We start from the raw sequence: 18,528 nt of genomic DNA, 5'->3' as shown, positions 1-18,528 counted from the left end.
GAAAGTTTAGTAAGTGGCAGCAAATGTCAGTACCAGAGCCTTAGAACCGTGGACGTGGGTTCATAAAATCCTCAAGTTAGAAGGGAGCATGGGGAACATGGAGCCCATCACCCCCCTACACTTCTGCACCCACTCATCAGTGGGGGAGCAGGGGAGACAAAGGCATTTTCTGTTTCAAAGTGATTTCCTGTCTAGGGAGTGAATGTTTGCCTATTTCTCACAATATCCAAAGTGCCTTGTGAATCCACAGGTCTGCCCAGAAACAAGTGATGAGGGCCCTGAGCAGCCAATGAAAGTATGCTGGCCTTTCTACCTGTCTGGGGAGCCCCCGCCTCCCCATCCTGCCCTGTTTAAGGCAGCTTTGCCCAAGTGGAGGGTATTTCCAGCTTTGTGGTTTTCACTTCCACTTTTACCAGGTGGGCGGAGTAGGCTCCGGTGGACAAATCAGATTCCTCCTCAGCTCTAGCTTCAAGAGGTAAGCTAGGCATTCAGGGTCCCAGACACCCAGGCACCGGTGGAGGCAGCAGCAGCAGCAGCAAGAGCAGCAGGAAGTGTGGGGAAGTCCAGAGGCCAGAACCATGGAAGACCAGCGCGACCTCATCTCCAACCATGAGCAGCTGCCCATGCTGGGCCAGCGCCCCAGTGCCCCAGAGAGGTACGTGTGAGCTGCAGGAGAGAGCACACAAATCCTGGACCACACAGACAGGCCTGGGTGCTGCAGGGGGAGCACTGGACAGGGAGCCATAAGGGGATGGGTCCAGGCCCTGACTCTGGGTGGTTTTCAGCAAGTCTCTGGCCTGCTCTGGGCTTCTGTCCTCCCTCCTGTAAAATGGGGGCGCTTCTCCAGGGCAGTCGTTTTAAATTTCTTTGCATGATACACTTTTGTTCTCAAAATCTCAAGACAGCCGCAAATTCTCCCCCTAGACTATCACACAGTATCAGCGGCTTCACAAACCGCCTGAAGGTGAACTGTGAATCCTGGGTTTGAAACCTTGGACTAGATTTGGAAAATGTTATGGATCCAGAGTTTCTCAAAGAGGATGGTAGAAGCTGCTCATCACAGTGGAGTTTCTCCCTAATCACCACGGATAGGTGTATGGGTTTTTATCAGGGAAGTGTAGTTGCCGGTGTTTGTAGAGTAGATGGACATGTCTGCCATTACCGGAGAGATGCTGGGGGGAGGCAGGAAAAGACAAGGGTGGGGGAGGGCTTCTGGCTAAATTTTTAGAAGGGATTGAAGGTTGACATGGGTCATGCCCTGCCTGTGTCCCTCTCCCTTGTAGCAAGGGGCCAGCACAACCATCCAGGGGACCCCAGGACCCCTTTCCCAGCCCCAGCATTGTTTCATCCAGGTGTTTCCCTGAAAAAGAAAGAAAAGAAGGAAGAAAAGAAGAAAGAAGAAAGAAAGAAAAGAAAAGAAAAGAAAGAAAGAAAGTTAGAATGCAGCTACCCCATAGCCCTACTCTCCCCAGTCTTCAAAAAGTAATTTGCAGATTGGGGCAATTGGCTGTCTCAGTCTGTAGAGCAAGACTCTTAATCTCAGGGTTGTGAGTTTGAGCCCCATGTTGGATGTAGAGATGACTTCAACATCTTAAAAAAAAAAAAAAAGTAGTTTACAAATTATAGGGACTCAGAGCTGTGATGTCAGCTGTTGCCAGGCAGAAAGGGCTTTGGGAGAGACACTCAGAGATATCATGAGGAACTGCATTCTAGGGGACAGGGGTGACCAGATATAGACCTTAGAGCATGCCTGTGAAAATCCCAAAGAATTCCAGGGCTAGGAGGGCTGACTCTCCTGTGAGGGCTAGATTCTGGTCTAAGTTCTGCTGTTGTCATATGGGACTTAGACAATTGCTACTTCTTATTGGGTCTCAGTAATAATAAAAGAAATGATGATACTAGACATGCTAATGCTAATAGTTCCCTTTCACTGACCACCTGTCCCCAGTCCTCAGCCAGGGTAATTTCTATGATGAGTTACGTGCTAAATCCAACCCTAACTCTTATTTTTTTAATTTTTTTTAAAGATTTTATTTATTTATTTGAGAGAGAGACAGTGAGAGAGAACATGAGCGAGGAGGTCAGAGGGAGAAGCAGACTCCCCATGGAGTTGGGAGCCCGATGTGGGACTCGATCCCGGGACTCCAGGATCATGACCTGAGCTGAAGGCAGTTGTCCAACCAACTGAGCCACCCAGGCGCCCCAACCCTAACTCTTATAAGTCCAGTACTTTTATTAGCTCCTTTTTACGTAAGAGAAAATTGAGACGTTGTTAGGCTTTATTAGTTAGCAGCTTGCCGAGTTATGACAGCTAGTGAGTATTGGAGTCAGAATTTGAATCCAGGACTAGCCTGATTTCAAAGTGTGAGCTGGCTCTACCGTCTGGCCTCCTTGTAGAGGCAGGACTTTCAGAGAGGGCTGGGAGGGCCACCCAGTAAGTTGCAGACCTTGTGCAAGCTCAGTGTACAGAGAGGGTGCCCCCTCCTCAAATCCTTGCCTGGTTTCCCTTTCCTTCAGGGACTGCTTCTAAAAATGGCCCCAGCCCTGTGTGCTAGGTCCATTCCAGCTTGAGCCTGTTCCTCAGACCCCTTTGTGAACTCTTCTGCCTCACAACATTTGTATCATGGTTCCTGCTAGCTCTGGTTGGCTCCTGACTTCAGCCAATTATTATTATTATTTTTCATTCAAGAAGGAGGCAATGGAAAGAAGGAAATGAAGAGAGTGGTGGCAAGAGTTGGCAGTCAGCCAGAACCAGGGTATCCACATTCAAGAGGCAAAAAGAGGAAGAAAACCAGATGCTAAAGTTAACTATTAACTCCTCTGAGAATACTCAGTGCTAATTGTCCCTAGGTATGGAGCCAAGAGCTTTACTCTCATGATTTTTTTTTTTTTTTAACCCTTTTTTTGTCTTGAGACTTTATTTATTTGAGAGAGAGAGAGTGCTCGACAGAGAGAAAAGGAGAGCAGGCTCAGGGAACCTACGACAACATGGGACTCAATCCCACTACCCTGGGATCATGATCTGAGCCAAAGACAGAGCCTTAACCTGCTGAGCCACCCAGGCACTCCTACTCTCATGATCTTATTTTATGTAGCAATTCTTTAAGTAGCTATTCCTACCTCAAGTTCCTCAGAGGGGTTGACTTGCCCCTGTTCCCTGAACTAAGGGGGTGGCAGAGCCAGGATTCCACGCCAGGTCTCATCTCCAACATGACCGTGTAGATTCTTTGGCCTTCTGAGAAACTGAGGTTCAGAGAAGGTACAGTGGAAGGAAGAACTGGGACTGGATTGCGTGTGGGGTTGTGGAAGGGGTGAGCATGGAGACGAGCTGGAGATCTTGAACCAGGCAAGACCCATCCTTGGGTGGACGTTCACAGAAGCCAGGCCACCCCTGTTTCTGGAAAAGGCCAAGAAGCAGTACTTGTTTTCCACTCCTGTCTGGTCTCCTCCTTTTCCCCACATGGGGTTTTTGCTTTCTCCTAACAGAACAGCAATCTTTTGGGCTGGACCTTGGCCCAGAACATAGAGAGGACTGGCAAGCAAAGAGCCAATGAAAATGAACTATATATGTGATGTCATCAGTTACTAGGCAGAAGGGTCTCCTGGAGTTTCCTAAACTGTCCTTGTTGGTTCCCAGAGTAAGCAGGGTACAGTGACAGACTGACAGTTTCTAGTGGGGTTCTGGTAGTCCCACCCCAGTGAGGTGGGAGAAAATGGGCCAGGAGCTCTCAGGGTCCTGAGGCAGAATCCTTACATTCCCTAAACTGTGACATGTTCATGTGCTCCCAAAACCAAGCCCAACAGCTCCAAGGACTATCTGAGGCCTGGCCACCCAGCCCTGTGCAGCCAATTCGTTTAGAGAATGTGAGACACTCTCCCAGTCACACAGGCTCAGGCACCGTACTCCTACTGAAATCTACCCTGGTGGATAGTGCCATCTGAAATACGTAGGTGGTCACAGATCTTACCTCAAAGAAGAAACCACCAAATCCTAGAATTGTGCAGGTGAGAGGCACCCACATGGCAAGCCCAGACAATGGCAGAGACTTGCTCAAAGCCAAGGAGAGTGTGGGGCAGAGGATGTGTCCCCAGAGGGGGTGGTCTGACTCTGCTCCTGTCTGACTTCCTCCACTGGCCCCAGCCTGCTCCTAAAATGTCAAGGCTTCGGGGGGTGCCTGGGTGGCTCAGTGGGTTAAGCCACTGCCTTCAGCTCAGGTCATGGTCTCAGGGTCTTGCGATGGAGCCCCACATCGGGCTCTCTGCTCAGCAGGGAGCCTGCTTCCTCCTCTCTCTCTGGGCCTGCCTCTCTGCCTACTTGTGATCTCTCTCTGTCAAATAAATAATAAAAAAGCTTTAAATAAATAAATAAAATGTCAAGGCTTCACTTCTCGTTTTCAGGTGGGCCACATGCTCTGCTGTCCAAGGCCCACTTCCTTCCCTTTTCTCTGATTTCACTGCAGGGGTTGGGTAGGTAGGGGGGGTGTGTTAGGGGTAGCTGAGGGGGTGGCGGAGCTGACGGAAATGGGGGGCATTCCTCTGCTCTCAGTCAGTCCTTGGGCCAGCCACCTCTGTGGACCCTGCCCTGACCTATCTCCTTCCCCCCAACAGCAAGTGCAGCCGAGGAGCTCTGTACACAGGCTTTTCTGTCCTGGTGGCTCTGCTCCTGGCTGGCCAGGCCACCACCGCCTACTTCCTGTACCAGCAGCAGGGCCGGCTGGACAAGCTGACCGTCACATCACAGAACCTGCAGCTGGAGAATCTGCGCATGAAGCTTCCCAAACGTGCGTGCGCCACCTCCATCCTGACCTCTCCCACCCACCATCCTTCCCTCAAGACCCCATCCCTGCCCCCACCTGGGCCCACTCTCTTCTCCTTCGGGTCTGGGATTCCAGCCCCTTCTCTCTAGGTTGGAGATCTCGGTTCCCAAGATGAGTACTCTCTTCCCTGGGCACCGGGACCACACCCACACTCTACCTCCTGTCCCCACAGCTCCCAAGCCTTTGCACAAGATGAGGGCTGCCACCCCCATGCTGATGCAGGCACTGCCCATGCCAGACCTGCTCCAGGAGGTAAGGACGACCTTAGGGCAGTAGAACAGGGAGGTGTCATCTAGCATGGGGAGGGCAGGTGCTGAGGGACAGGGGACGACAGCTGAGCAGCAAAAGCCCACTCAAGGGGGAGGAAAGAGCCTCATCAGTCCATCCCTGGGATGTTTACGAAAGGCTTCTCGTTTCCCAGCGCATCTCACAGCCGCCTCCCTTTTGTCATAAGTGGGTGATGTTTCTGTCACGAAAAAATCCGCTGCCCACAGTGCCCTGGGCAGAAAAGCTTATGCAGATCTGACCACTAAGGACGTTGATGCAGTGAAGTGACTTGTTTGAGCTCTCCTACTTGGGCTCCTACTCGCGGGGTGGTGGAGACAGGCCTGTTCCTGTGGGGCACCTGGAACTCCCGCCTCTTACCCAGACCTGGAGCGTTGGCTCTGTTCCAGGGCCCCTCCTCTGTGGGTCAGTACTGGTGACCCCCTTTTCTTTCCTTCCACAGCCCTTGCAGAATGCCACCAAGTATGGCAATATGACACAGGACCACGTGATGCATGTGCTTCTGGTGAGTGCCTGGCCATGGCCCTGCCTCCCCACCCAAGTTCCCCTGACACTGCGCTCCAGGGCCTGCACCATTCTGGACTCACTGGATTAGCGAAAGAACGCCAGTGTGGCCCTTCAGCATCATCTGTAGTCTAGCCCTGCCGTCCACTTTTTTGAGTGTTTGAGATGGAGGATCTGAGGCCCAAAGCCCAGAAGTGACTTGCTCAAGATGCCCGTTTTTTCCTTCCCAAGTTTCTGCTGCATGTCTACTCTGTACCAGGCACTGTGCAAGGCTCCGGGCTCACACTGGGAAGAAATCAGACTCTGCTTTCGACCCCGCGGGGGTCCCAGGCTAACATGGGAGATAGACAAGTGACTAGGTGATAAGGGACAGGCAGGAGAAAGCAGCAGAGGACCCAAATAAGTGGGGGTAGTGGAGGAGGTGTTGAGGAAGGGAGACCCGGAGGATGGGTAGGGGTCTGCAAGGAGTGGAAGACTGGGGGTTATGGGTAAGACCAGGCCTGGAATCTGGGTCTCTGAACTCCCGGCCCTGGGCTCGTACAGCTGTGCAGCTGGAAGGCCCTTGCTGCCTCCCCTGTCCTTGGCTCCATTATGGCAGAGGTCCAAGGGAAGGTGGGTGGCACGTTTCACCTTGTCTGCCAGAGAGCTCTTTAGACCTTCCTTCCTGTCTTGCTACCCCACAGGAGACCGACCCCCTGAAGGTGTACCCGAAGCTGAAGGGGAGCTTCCTAGAGAACCTGAAACACCTTAAGAACACCATGGGGCCCCTGGAATGGAAGGTCAGCAGCCACCCCCTGCGCTGGCTCCCTCTCATCCCTGACATCTAGGACAGGGCTGGGAGAGGCTCCACGAGGGCTGGGCCGGGGAGGCCACCTTAGAAGCTAGAGGTGGGGCGCCAGCACCAACAAAGCCATAGCCATGAAGAGCGCTTGGAGCTGAGGAACCACCTCGACCAAACTCCATGGGTCTCTAAGCAGGAACTCAGCTACAGCTGGACTCAGCTGCTGGGTCCCTCTCGGACCCTCCACATCTGTCCCCAGGGGCAAAGTTGGGTAGGGTTGGAGGAAGCTATGGAGCTTGACCCCTTCCTCGATCCTGTCAGGTCTTTGAGAGCTGGATGTATCAGTGGCTCCTGTTCGAAATGAGCAAGAACTCCCTGGAGAATAAGCCTGAGGTTCCACTAAAAGGTATGCGGAGCGCGAGCCTTGGGATGCCAGGGCTTCTGGAAGCTCCCTCGGGGCTCTCTGGGAGCTGCAGAGGTTAGGACCTAGAGCACTCCCAGATCCAAGCCCTGGCACTCTCCCAGTCTCTAACTCTCCCTCCTGTCTCTTCTGCCTGTTCCTTCTGGGCTTGGCTGCTTCTCTGCACTCCCCTTAGAGGATGGCCTCCGTCATGGGGGACGGCACTGCACACGTGGGCCTGGAGCAAAATGACCCGACACATCCCATCACATATCATCACAGTGACCTTCTCCACTCGACCCTGCACAGGCTCTCATGAGGGGGCTGGGGCAGGGCTCATGAGCCCAGCTGCAGAGGGACCTCCCCGAGCTCACACAGCCAGTATGGGCCGGACGATTTTCTAAACCTAGATTTGTAGAAGGCACTTTGATGCCATTGTGACCAGCTCTCAGCTGATGTCTGAAGCCCTCTACAATGTGCTCAAAGAAAGCCCATTTGCACTTGGATAACTCAGTAACAGAGGCTCAGACTTCCTGAGATGCCCATTGCTTTCCTCAGAAATAAGAATCATAGGAGCAATTCCTAACTTTAATAGGCATTGAGTGTCCGAAGAAATCACCAAGTTCTAGGATAAGTGTGCCACATGGCCCTCTTCGATCTCACACCTTGTTGGTTCAGGCCTCAGTTTCCCCCATCGGTGCCAGGGGTAGAGTGAGCACAGCCACCTGGGCAGAAGGCATTAGGCCCACAGCAGTGGTTATGTGGATTCTACTGAGACTCTGGCCCAGGGTCTGCTCACTCACTATGTCTTCACCATGCCTGTCGCTTCAGCACTGACCCAGTGCCAGGAGGAGGTCAGCCGCGTCCCCGCCGTCCACCCTGGCACATTCAGGCCCCAGTGCGACGAGAACGGCAACTATAAGCCGCTCCAGTGCTATGGGAGCACCGGCTACTGCTGGTGCGTCTTCCCCAACGGCACCGAGGTCCCCCACACCAGGAGCCGTGGGCACCATAACTGCAGGGGTAAGCAGTGCCCACTCAGCCGGGGCGTGCCCAAGGAGCAGAAGGGCCGAGAAGGCTGAGCGTGAGAAGGGCCTCCTGGCACACCTGGGACAGGCCCCCAGCTGCCCTTTTATCCACCTACCATGCACTCGTCATCGGTTTGTCCATCGGTCCTTCCTTTCCTTACATCCACTCATCTACTCACTCACCTGTCCTGTCCTTCTGTGAACGTCACACAGCTGGCCATGGCCCATGGTCCACCCAGGGGTCCTACAGGTCTACCCATCTCATGTCATCACTCCCTCCCTGGGCCTGCCCTGAGCACACCCAGCAACAGTCCTGCTCCACCAGGCACGAGGCCGGTGGCCAAGGCTGGGAAGGAGAACCCTGGCCCCTCGCCAATGGGTGTGGGAGGCTGGACTGTCAATTGACACACGGCCTTGCTGCTCCCTTGCAGAGCCACTGGACATGGAAGATCTGTCATCCGGGCTGGGTATGACCAAGCAGGACCTGGGTCAAGGTGAGGGCCCCTGCAGGGGTCACTCGGGCTCCAGCAGCTTATCCCCCGGGAGGCCGAATCCCTCAGGGCCGGCGGGCCGGCATAGCACGACCGTGGGCTGTCCTCCAACCTCCCCGGGACATCCTTTTCACACCTGACGACCACGGTTAGGGCCTGTAGGGGTGGAGACTCCTCACCTCTGAGATCCCAGGATGCTGGGAAGGGGCAGGGACGACAGGGGACCCCAAACCTAACCTGCTGCTGCTTCTCTGTAGTGGCCGTGTGAGAAGAGCAGACGCTGACGCCAGCACACAGCCTGCCCTGCATGGCCACTGCCTCCTTGCTCCCCTCCATCCCCCAACCCTAGCCCCTCTCCTTCTCTCCCAAACTGCTCCCACACTCACTGTCTCCCACTCTGCGCCGCCTTCCGGGACACCCTGGCTCCTGGCTCTCCATCATCCTTAGATACCAGTCACGTCAGGGAACACAGATTTAATGATGCAGGAGGGCCCTGTGGCCCGACCCATCGATCAGCAGGAATGTGTGGCCCAAGGCGGTAGACTAGGAGGTATGTGCTATGGGAGCTTCAGCCTCCAACATGGGAGCCCCAAGATCCAGGCCCAGGGATGACACGGAGGGTGCACGGAGAAGAGACAGTGCTCCCCCACACCCAATATGTCTGCCCTTTTGACCTTGCCTTTTTAGCCTGTTTAGCTGGGGGAAAGAGCCATCCTTCCCCTCTCCAGCAGCACACCCAGAAGAACCAGCCTCTTTACAACACCCCCACCCTGTCTAGCCCTTCCCTGTGTGCAGCCAAGCTTATCACTGGCCCTCAGGGCCACATCTCTGAGAATAAAAGTAGTAAGTAGGACACTTCTGGCTCCTGATTGTTGTTGGGATCTGGCTCATGGACCCCAAGGAGGTATCCGAGACCTTGAATCCAGTGGTCTGGATGGGAGGGCATAGCCCAGGGAGCCCAACCCCAGATGCCCGTGGGGCCTGGCCAGGCTGCGGGCATGCACTTTGGACACAGACGCTCTTGGTTTCCATGGTAACACACAGGCATACTCTACTTCCAAAAAAAAAAAAAAAAATAGGCTCTTACCCAGAGTTGTTTAAGTTCAAGTTCCTCTTGGTCCAGCTTCCATTTTTCCCCAGCTCTGTTTTCACTTCCCTACTAAGGACCGCGTGAGTGAGGATGGACCGCAGTGACACAGGCTGCCAGGAAGCAGGGGCTGTGGGGAACCAGGAGCTCATGCCCTACGTAGACCAGACCCCTGTTCTAGGCCAACACTTAGCAGGGGAGAGAAGCTAATGCGGGGCAGGGCCCTGAGAGAAGGGTGCAGACGGATGCCAACCCAGGTCTCTCAGATCTCTGCCCAGCTCTCTCCTCTCCTGCAGATCTTCTTACTCTCATTGGCAGAAGGCTTAAAGCCCTGAAGAGAAAGCTCCCTGTCCCCTGGGGCTCCACACTGCTCTGGGCAATGGCACTGCTGCCCTCACCACGTCCTGGAGACGTGTCACCCTGATGTAGCTATGGAGTTCATACATTTCTTGCCTTTGTCATTCTAGAACCTTCGTTATCTGAACACGAAGGCAACTCAATCCTAACTGGTTTACCTGCTCCTACTCTGCCCACGGTCCTACCTCTGGGGACCTGCCTCCAGCTCACACCCGAACTTCCAAAGGTGGTCACCCCCCACTGCCCCTCTTCTACTTCCTGCCTCTGGATCTTGGCCTGCCCCTAACCCAACAACCGTGACGACGTGCGAGGTCCCCCTCAGCGGAGAGGCCACTTTGGAGAGTCTCGTTCTCTGGCGACCTGTCCATTCCACTCACCACAGCGTCCCAGAGCCCTGGTGTGTAGTCAAGAGCCAACCCTGTGCTGTGGTTTGTTCACCTCCAAGTGTCAGCCAGACTCTCCCTTCTAGGAGTAAGTCAACTGCAAAACAGTTGTCGCGCATGCACTGGCAACTCACACCTTTCCTTTAAGCCTTTTATTTTCTGAGTTGTTACAAAAAACCACAAACAAACAGGGAAAACTGATAGAGGACAAAGCCTCTGCATCAGCCAGAGACCAGAGACGTGGAAGGAGCTGTAGGCTGGGCCTTGCTAAGTCTGCAGGGCCCAGAGGTGGAAAGTCCAAGGCCTCTGGGCCTGTTGGGTTTGAAGGGAGAGGGGCAGGTCACTTAAAAAAATATATATATACTGTACACATCTCTAGGAAGCAATCTGTGTCAGGACAGAAGTCAGACGTGGAGTCAGTGAGTGCAAGTCCCCAGAGCTGGACGCTTGGCCGCCACTCCCCTCAGGGCTCACTGCTCGGCCAGCGCGGACACAGTGGCTGGCGGGCTTCTTCTGGGGAGGAAGGGGAGTTAAAGATTCAGTTCCAGCCCATGGTGGGCAGAGGGCTGAGGCACAGGGCTGGTCGCCACTTGGCTAGGAAATCCCTGGGTGAAGGAAACACATCCAGATGTGAGATTTCCCGACCATTTTCTCCAAAGAGAAAAAAATAAAATCAAAACCTGGGGTCTCTGATGCAGGGGAGAAGCCTGAACCACAGCAGACACTTGCATGGACTGGGTCCCAGAAACGCAGCCAAGCGCTCTGGTGCCCCGCCTCACTCAATCCTCACTGCCAGCCAGGCGGGCTCTGGGTCCCTGCCATTTCCGGGAGGCTGGTGGCTGCTGGGGTCCCATCAGCCCATTCCCCACCACCTGGAAGCACAGCTCCATCGGAATGGCTTATCCTGAGGAAACCATCTTCCTCCCAACGAGGAATGCTCTCAAATGACAAGAACACAAGGAAGAGGAAGTGAACAGCGGTGGGGAGATTCCGAGCTGTACTTGACCTCAAGCCTCACCCTCCTCTGCAAAGCAGCACTACCCCAGTGCCCATACCCAGGGAGGGTTGTGTTGCTGGCTGCCATCACTATTCTGGATCCTTCTGATTCTGCAGCTCTGTTCCCGGCACCGCCTCAGTGGCCCCACGGACCTTGAGGTCCCCGCTCCTTCCCTCTGCCTGGGCCCTGCGACCAGGCCAGATGCTAGAGCTACGCTCCCACCCTCACCACAAGGGGAGGTCGGCAGGGATCCCCGGGCCCCAAAGCATACCTGTCGCCGCGGGCCCCTCAGACTGTCTGCTCTGCCGTCTTCTTCTGTGAGGAGACAAGCATGAGGCTCCTGTGCCTGAAGCAGCTCCCCGCCAACCCCGTACGCTGTCCACCCCCGCCCACCCCAGAAGCATATGTGATGGTTCTTTCTTGAGGACTCACAGCTCTCCCCAGAACAGATACTGGGTATACAGGGGTCCCCAAGGGCAGGGATGGGGCCCCATTTGCCCAGGAGGCTGAAGACAACAAATGCTCAGCTTTTCTGAACACAGCTGAGGCTCCACTGGCCACAGCGAGAACAGACCCGTGTGAGGTGTGGCGGGCCCTCTATTTCCGGTGATCAGCCTTTGGAACCCATAAAGCGGAGGGGTGTATTTCTGCAGTGGGGACACGATCCTGGCTGGGGTACACAAATCCTGGGGAATGTCTCCTCTCCCCTCAGCCTACCTGGCTGGCCTCCCTGCCCCCGACCTCGAGGCTCTCCTTTCTTTATCTGTCCCAAGAACATCCTTCTAAAAGACGGGGGTCACTCCCATGGCTTCTACACACACACACACACACACACACACACACACACACACACACAAGTCCCTTCCCTTCAGGGTGGCACCTGCCTTCCACCCATCTTCAGTGTGTCACAATTCACAAGCCCCCAACCCCTGGACCCTGAGAACGGGCATGGAGTGGGGACCAGGTCTGGCACACACGAGATGGGGCTGATCACATTCACCCTGGGGACTAGGTCTGGGTCCTTCTGGCTAGATACTGCTCAAGAACTCACGCTACCTTTTTCTTCTTTTTCTTCTGGAATGGCGAGTCAGGGTCTTTGGTTGAGGCCTTTTTCACTTTCTTCTTCTTTTCCTTTTTTTCCTTGTCTTTCTTTTCTAAAGAAACAAAGTAAACCCCCTAAGTAACAGAAGCATTGGTGGTGGGGGAGGTCAATGTCAAGAGATAGGGCTGGTCTCAAGGGATCCTAGAACCACTCTTTCCAATGCCAGGTCCCCAGTGCTGCCCACACTCTGGGGACCCATCAAAACACAGGCCCCAGGAGGTTAAGCCGCTGCCTTCGGCTCAGGTCATGATCTCGGGGTCCTGGGATCGAGTCCCGCATCGGGCTCTCTGCTCAGCAGGGAGCCTGCTTCCCTCTCTCTCTCTCTCTCTGCCTGCCTCTCCATCTACTTGTGATTTCTCTCTGTCAAATAAATAAATAAAACCTTAAAAAAACAAAACAAAACAAAAAAAAACACAGGCCCCAGGCCTGCAACCACCTACACTGGTCCAAGTGGCCATGGGCCTGCCTTATGGTTTTCGGCCCCATACACGGACCACCTGGACTATTACTATTTTTCTTTTACTCATGTTTTAAAACTTGTACACATTTACTTTAAGAAGTGACATTCTGGGATGCCTGGGTGGCTCAGTTGGTTAAGCAGCTGCCTTCGGCTCAGGTCATGATCCCAGCATCCTGGGATCGAGTCCCGCATCGGGCTCCTTGCTCAGCGGGGAGCCTGCTTCTCCCTCTGCCTCTGCCTGCCATTCTGTCTGCCTGTGCTCGCTCTCTCCCCTTCCCTCTCTCTGATAAATAAATAAAATCTTAAAAAAAAAAAAAAAAAAGAAGTGACATTCTACCGTAACGGGAATATCACCTATGGAAGAGACAAGGCTGGATGAACGGAGGTTCCACAGTACACAGGGTCTAGCGCGGAGCTCAGGAAGGGCCGGTGACCGTGACTTCCAAGGGCAACCTGCTATCTAGGTGCCTGGGCCACGGAAGCAGGAAGCAGAAGCGCACGGCAAGCGAGCACTGGGGGTCTGCAAGTAGGCCGTGCCCTGTGGCTGCCTCTCTGCGTCTCCGGACAGGCCAGCCCAGGAGCTCCGGGATCCACTCTGGCTCTGCCACTACCATCCCCTGGCCCCACACAAACCAGTCGGCAGTCTTTCCCTTCGGTGCCCGCTGCGCCCCTGCCCCCCGCCCACGGCGTGCTGACTGGAGGCTCTTAGCCTGGGCCCAGGAGATTGCTCCGGGCTGCGGCTGGCCGGCCACTTACTCTTGTCAGATTTCTTCTTCTCCTTCTTGCTCTTTGGGTTGCCTTGGTCTCCAACCTCAACCTTCAGCGTCCCTGGCTCCCCTTCTGGCTTCTCCTTGGCTCCTCGGGAGCCGGAAGCCTCTTTCTCCTTCTCCTTGGTGTTACCACTTGCTCCATCTTTCTTGGCTTTCCCCTTGGGAGTCCTGAGGGCCTTTTCTGGCGAGCCAGCACCCTCCCCACCTTCCCCGGCCACCAGCTGCTTCTTCTTCTTGTTCTTGGGGGCTCTGGCGGCCGTCTGGTCCCCTGAGAGCTTCCTCTTGCGGCCCCCCCGGCCCTTCCTGCCGGTCTCCTTGGCAGTGTCCGCAGCCTTCTTCCTCTCCTGCTCCAGCAGCTCCGTCAGGACCTTCACCACCGAGGCCTGCACCTGGGCCTCATTCAGGGGCCAGGGTTCACTCAGGAGGCGCCGGCTGATGTCACTCTGCAGTGCCAGCACTGAGGCCTGGGGGTTCCCGGCCTCCTTCTTGGGCTTCCGGGGCTTCTGAGGCGTGGGATTAGCCTCTTTTCTGCCTGTGGAGAAAGGACATGGGGTCACCATCGGGGAGAGCCAGGAAACAGGCTACCGTACAAGGGCCAAGGAGGGGATCTAGGGACACAGTCCACCTCCTCTGACGATGGTACAGACAGGGAAAGGGCGGCCCAGCAGTCACTCTGCCCAACCTCTGGCCTCACACCTTTCCAGCAGCCTCTAACTTAGCTTTTTTAACTTAGCTCTTTCGTCTCCTTGCATTCAAGTCAGGCTGGAGATGGAAAAGGACTCCAGAATCTTAAGGAGGGGCGTGAACTCTATCAACAAAATGAAAGCTCAGATAGGAGGGAGACGGTATTGTCCAGTCAGAAGTCCAGAGATGGGAGACCAGGGACTTGGATTCCAGGTTTGCCTATCACCAGTGCGCTGGGGAACCATGCTCCTCCCACAGCCTCGGTGTCCCCATTTATAAGATAAGGGCTTAGATGAACAGTGAGGCCTCTGTTCCAAGTCACAGATTCATGGTAAAAGCTGGTCAGAGGACAAGGCAGCTTAGGGGGTGATGGGCATGGTGTATACACACGTGGCAGCTGACTAAGCAGGTTTGCTCCCTGCCAGAGTGACTTCTGGTGCAGCCTTTGTTTAGAATTTTCCACGCCTCTGCTCTCCTTTGATAATTGTGTGCTGACTACACGTGTGAAAAAAACCGACCACAGCCCCCTCTAAAATGTCTCCCTGTAGCACCCGCCTCTCACCAAGAAGGCTGGGGAAGAAAGTGAGCAATGACTCTTCTGCTGACCCAGCAGCAGCGAGCTGCGGCTAAAGCCAAGGCTGGGGCAGTGGGTGCAGGGCGACATGAGTGGTGTCCCACTGCTGCCCCTACCTCCCCAGGTGCCTCAGCAGGTTTCTGCTCCTTCTGGGCCTCACAGACACAAGAGTGCCTACATGCAGGCTCTGAAAGACGCCCGGGGGCTGTGCCCAGGGGCTCGGCCCGGCTCCCCGTCACAGGGCTGGGGGCTGTTCCCAGCAGCAGACAGTGGGCCCCCATCGGGAGCTCACGCAGCTCTGGCCCCAGGGCTGTGGTGGGCTAGGGGAGGCGAAGACGGCAGGAGGCGGAAGGGTCCCCAAGGCAGACAGAGGCCCGATTCAGTTGTTTAGTGCTTTTTGGCAAGGACAGGGGGTGCGGGGAGAGGGAAGCTGAGGAGGGCACGGTTCGCGCTGGCAACCTCCTTCCCCGCAGCCCACTTCTCAGCTGCCTGTCTGCAAACACCGCAGAACACCCAAGCTGGGGAATGCCCAGGGCTGCTGCAGGCATGCCCATCACAGCTACCTGTTTCTCAGCGCTGGCGAAGTCAGAGCTGGCTGAAGTCCCTGGCTGGGGGACCTCAGCAACTCTGGTCTGCCCTCTCAACACTATGTGACGATTCTGTGTGCCATGCTTTGACACTCCCTGGATGGCTCTACTGTGCCCTGTGTGACTAGACACAGAGGCCCAGTGTGGCCAAGGTCCTGTCCAAGGCTTCACAAGAAGTCAGCCCATCACCAGAGGTCTCTGCCATGTGCTAGAGACTTCTCCAAAAGTGGCTCTTGCCTTCTGTCTGAGCTGCCCTGAGTTCCTAGCCCCCATACCACAAGCCCCATTGTTAGGAAGCAAAGTTAATGGAGACAGAGAACCAAGACCACTTAGGGCAAGGGTCACCCTACGGCTAAACCAGAATCCCACAGAGATGGAAAACCTGACTTCCAGGCCATTCCATATCATAGAAGCCAGACACCTGGGTGTGGGGCACCAGGCCTTGGTTGGAGATGCCCCTGCGACAGACAGGACCTTATCGGTAGGCCTGTTCCTAAGGCAGGGAAAGAAGGGGCCCACTGCCTTGTCCCTCCGGGTCCCACTCTGTTTCTCCTGTGGCCCTTGACTCACTTGTTTTAGGGGATACGGCACCTGCTACATGTTGGGGTTCCACTTCCTGCTTGCTGTCTGGGGCATCTTTGGTGGCAGAAGTAGAAGAAGCCGAAGAAGGGTTGAGGTCTGGCTTAGGAGTGGCCTTTGAAGCTTGGGAATTAGCCAGAGTCGGCCCAGGGGTCACATAACCTGAGAGGAGAGACTGAAGAAACCCAGTTTGAACAACTGAACGAGGCAGAACCCTGCTCCACCCTTGAGGGCAGAGCCTGCCGTGCGGAAGCCATCCCAGGGGCCCTGAAGATCAGGCTGGCTCTCAGGCCCAGTGGGGGGGCACGTTAGCCCTTTGAATGTACCTCCTGCACTATTTTAATTAATACAGACTTTCACCGGGTACATTTAAGAAGACAATCTCTTACTACTAACGAGAATGGAAAATCACTACTGCTTGCCGTGTACAGAAGATAACCTTAAAGAAATCGCATCTGTTCTGAAATGTCTTTTTTTCTGGGACTCAGCTAAAATCAAGGCAAGCCTTTTCCACAGGTTCTCGGAGTCCACCCCTCATGGCATGCTAAAACAGAGCCTTGGGGGAGAGAGAGGGCCCCGCTGTGGGGGACGGCCTCGGCCTTACACTGTAGCAGGTGGCCTTCAGCGCCCGCCCCCAGGCCCCCAAGGGGCCAGTCCCCTCCCTCACCATTACCTGAGAGGGTGCCACCACCTCTTCCTCGCTGGACTCTGCTGTGGTCTCCTCCACCAAGGTCTCTGTCGTGGAGGGGGCTGGACCTACTGGGGGAGCACAGGCCACCTGTTGGGAGGACCTGGGATGGCCTGAGCCTTCCACTGGTCCCTTGCCCTCCTGCCCAGGCTTTACCTGCTCCTATGACTCCCTCCAAGGTCAATGGCTATTTGTAGCCTTTTAAGCAAGACTTCTGAATGCCAAAACCTTCCGTTCTAATTCCCAACGCCCAACTTATGCTTCCCTGCTTTTCCGTGGGGGAAGCATAATCCTGGGATTTTAGGGGGCCAGCTATGGGAGCCTGATGGTAAAAAGCTGGCAGCAGTCCAACAGTAGGGCTGGAAAGTCTCTGGTATCATCTGGACCAACCACCTCGTGTGGCTGTATAGGTGGGGAAACTGAGGCCCAGCATGGGGATGACAGGGCCAGGCCACAGAACAGCTGGAGATACAGAGCTGAGACCTGAGCCTTGTACTCCACCATGCCACCACTCCCCTGCTCTGGGCCCACCTAGCCTTATCCTGGGTCCCTCACCTAGCCTGGGGGCCGAGGGAGCCATACGGGGCCTGTCAGCATCCTCCTCGCTCCCTGAGGAGCTGCCGCTGCTGTCATTGCTGTCACTGGAGGTGTCAGAGGCCTTGGCTTTGGTGTGTCCAGTGGGAGTAGCTGTGGCACGCTGGAGCGCAGGGACCTCAGGCTTTCTGACCTTGTTGGTCCCCTTGGCTGGCACAGGGAGTGTTCCCAGAGCATTATCAACCTGATTTGGTAAGAAAAAAAAAAAAAGGAAATAGAAGATAAACTGAAGGGAAATAAACTCGGTGCCTACCGAACACCCCAGTTACCTCCAACATAGGCGCCTGTTAGCTGCTTTGCACCAAGGCCTCACTTAGCACCCTTCCCACAAACGCTCAGCTTGGCAGCAGAGGTCAGGATGTATGTGCTAATCACAGGGTGGGTAAGTGCTGCTGCTGGGATTCGGGCCCCTGTCTGTGCCCTCCCTTCTGTGCTCTGTCCTCCAGGGTGACGCCTGGTCCCACCACCACCACCAGGCTCCCAGCTCACCCCACTGGAAGACAGGGTCCTGGCAGCAGGAGGCTGGGCCTCACTGGCTTTCTGGGCAAGGACTTTCAGGGCGGCCTGGGTCAGCGGGAGGTGAGCAGGGCTCCTCTTTGTCACCTGTGGACAGCCACAGGCAGCCCTGAGACTTGCTAGTCCCCAGGATGCCATCTGTGCTAGGCCCAGGTCAGATCCTGGCTGGGGGAGGAGGGGACCTGTACTTGCACAAAGAGCTGTGGGGCTGGAAGACGAGACTGAGGGATAGTCAAGACTGATGCCACCATGGGGGCAGGAAACGGGGCCAGGCTTCAGTTATCAGCTGATCATACTGTTCTCAGGGGATCCCCCCAGGGGAGGGAAGCAGCCTGGGTCCTACCCGAAGCCCCCAACTCAATCTGCGCTCGCACTGGGGAACAGTCCCCAGCCTGGTGGCTGCAGCCTCCCCACAGGCCTCCCGGGGGCCCTCCTGCCCACACACAGACCCCTCCTCAGGGAGACGGACTGGAAAGGAGCTGGGTGGGCTCTCCCCACCGTGGAAACTTCCAGCCCCACCCCCGCATCTCTGCTGCTGCGTGGCCCACACGGCCCATACCATGGCCTGTCTGGCCTGGCCCCGCTCGCCTTACTGCTTCCTCCAGCTCTCCCTGCCCACGTGCTTCCCCAGGGGGCCCCAGCCCAGGTTCCCCGCCTGGAGTACTGGCTTGCCCTGGCCTGGCTGCTTCTCTAGCGTCAATATTGCTGCCTCAGGGAGGCTGCTCCCCCATCCTTCCTAAAGCCACTCACCGCCTTATTCTCTAGTTTATACCCAATTTCTCTTAAAGTACCCACTAGTTGGCGAGTGCTTTACTTTCTGGCTTCCTTGTTTCCTGGCCCGGCC

At 55.5% G+C, this 18,528-nt stretch overlaps 2 protein-coding genes across 10 annotated transcripts in view; one reads left to right on the top strand and one right to left on the bottom strand.

Annotated features, from left to right (window-relative positions):
* The first annotated feature begins 419 nt into the window (after positions 1–419).
* On the top strand, positions 420–9,161 carry CD74 (CD74 molecule). Of its 2 annotated transcripts, XM_059417168.1 has the most exons (9): positions 420–655; positions 4,609–4,781; positions 4,990–5,069; positions 5,545–5,607; positions 6,290–6,385; positions 6,709–6,793; positions 7,619–7,810; positions 8,247–8,309; positions 8,564–9,161. In XM_059417168.1, exons 1-9 carry the CDS (start codon positions 579–581, stop codon positions 8,572–8,574), a joined length of 840 nt encoding a protein of 279 aa, XP_059273151.1. In that variant the 5' UTR covers positions 420–578; the 3' UTR covers positions 8,575–9,161. The 2 variants fall into 2 exon arrangements, with proteins under 2 accessions (XP_059273151.1, XP_059273152.1); XM_059417169.1 differs by lacking the exon at positions 7,619–7,810 and having other exon boundaries at positions 429–655.
* TCOF1 (treacle ribosome biogenesis factor 1) overlaps positions 8,617–18,528 on the bottom strand; it is a 39,051-nt gene continuing 29,139 nt past the window's right edge. For 3 of the 8 annotated variants that reach the window (XM_059417159.1, XM_059417162.1, XM_059417167.1), the window contains 8 exons: positions 17,658–17,771; positions 17,130–17,352; positions 16,560–16,645; positions 15,878–16,061; positions 13,449–13,994; positions 12,187–12,284; positions 11,402–11,445; positions 8,617–10,738 (listed from right to left, as the gene is read on the bottom strand). In XM_059417159.1, coding sequence (XP_059273142.1) covers positions 11,419–11,445; positions 12,187–12,284; positions 13,449–13,994; positions 15,878–16,061; positions 16,560–16,645; positions 17,130–17,352; positions 17,658–17,771 — 1,278 coding nt within the window. In that variant the 3' untranslated portion in view covers positions 8,617–10,738; positions 11,402–11,418. The remainder of the gene's footprint in view (positions 10,739–11,401; positions 11,446–12,186; positions 12,285–13,448; positions 13,995–15,877; positions 16,062–16,559; positions 16,646–17,129; positions 17,353–17,657; positions 17,772–18,528) is intronic. The other 5 variants (XM_059417160.1, XM_059417163.1, XM_059417161.1 and 2 more) reach the window with 5 other exon arrangements.

The sequence above is a fragment of the Mustela nigripes genome, chromosome 12, assembly GCF_022355385.1.
Source record: "Mustela nigripes isolate SB6536 chromosome 12, MUSNIG.SB6536, whole genome shotgun sequence".
Lineage (NCBI taxonomy): Eukaryota > Metazoa > Chordata > Mammalia > Carnivora > Mustelidae > Mustela > Mustela nigripes.
The sequence above is the reverse complement of the archived record's forward strand: the minus strand, read 5'-3'. Positions and strand labels throughout refer to the sequence as shown.

What these genes read in the sequence shown, in the direction of transcription:
- CD74 (XM_059417168.1), top strand. Translation starts at nt 579, where the DNA reads ATGGAAGACCAGCGCGACCTCATCTCCAACCATGAGCAGCTGCCCATG. An exon ending in CGCCCCAGTGCCCCAGAGAG is followed by an intron (nt 656 to 4,608) that starts GTACGTGTGAGC and finishes TCCCCCCAACAG; the next exon opens with CAAGTGCAGCCGAGGAGCTC. An exon ending in TGGGCACCATAACTGCAGGG is followed by an intron (nt 7,811 to 8,246) that starts GTAAGCAGTGCC and finishes GCTCCCTTGCAG; the next exon opens with AGCCACTGGACATGGAAGAT.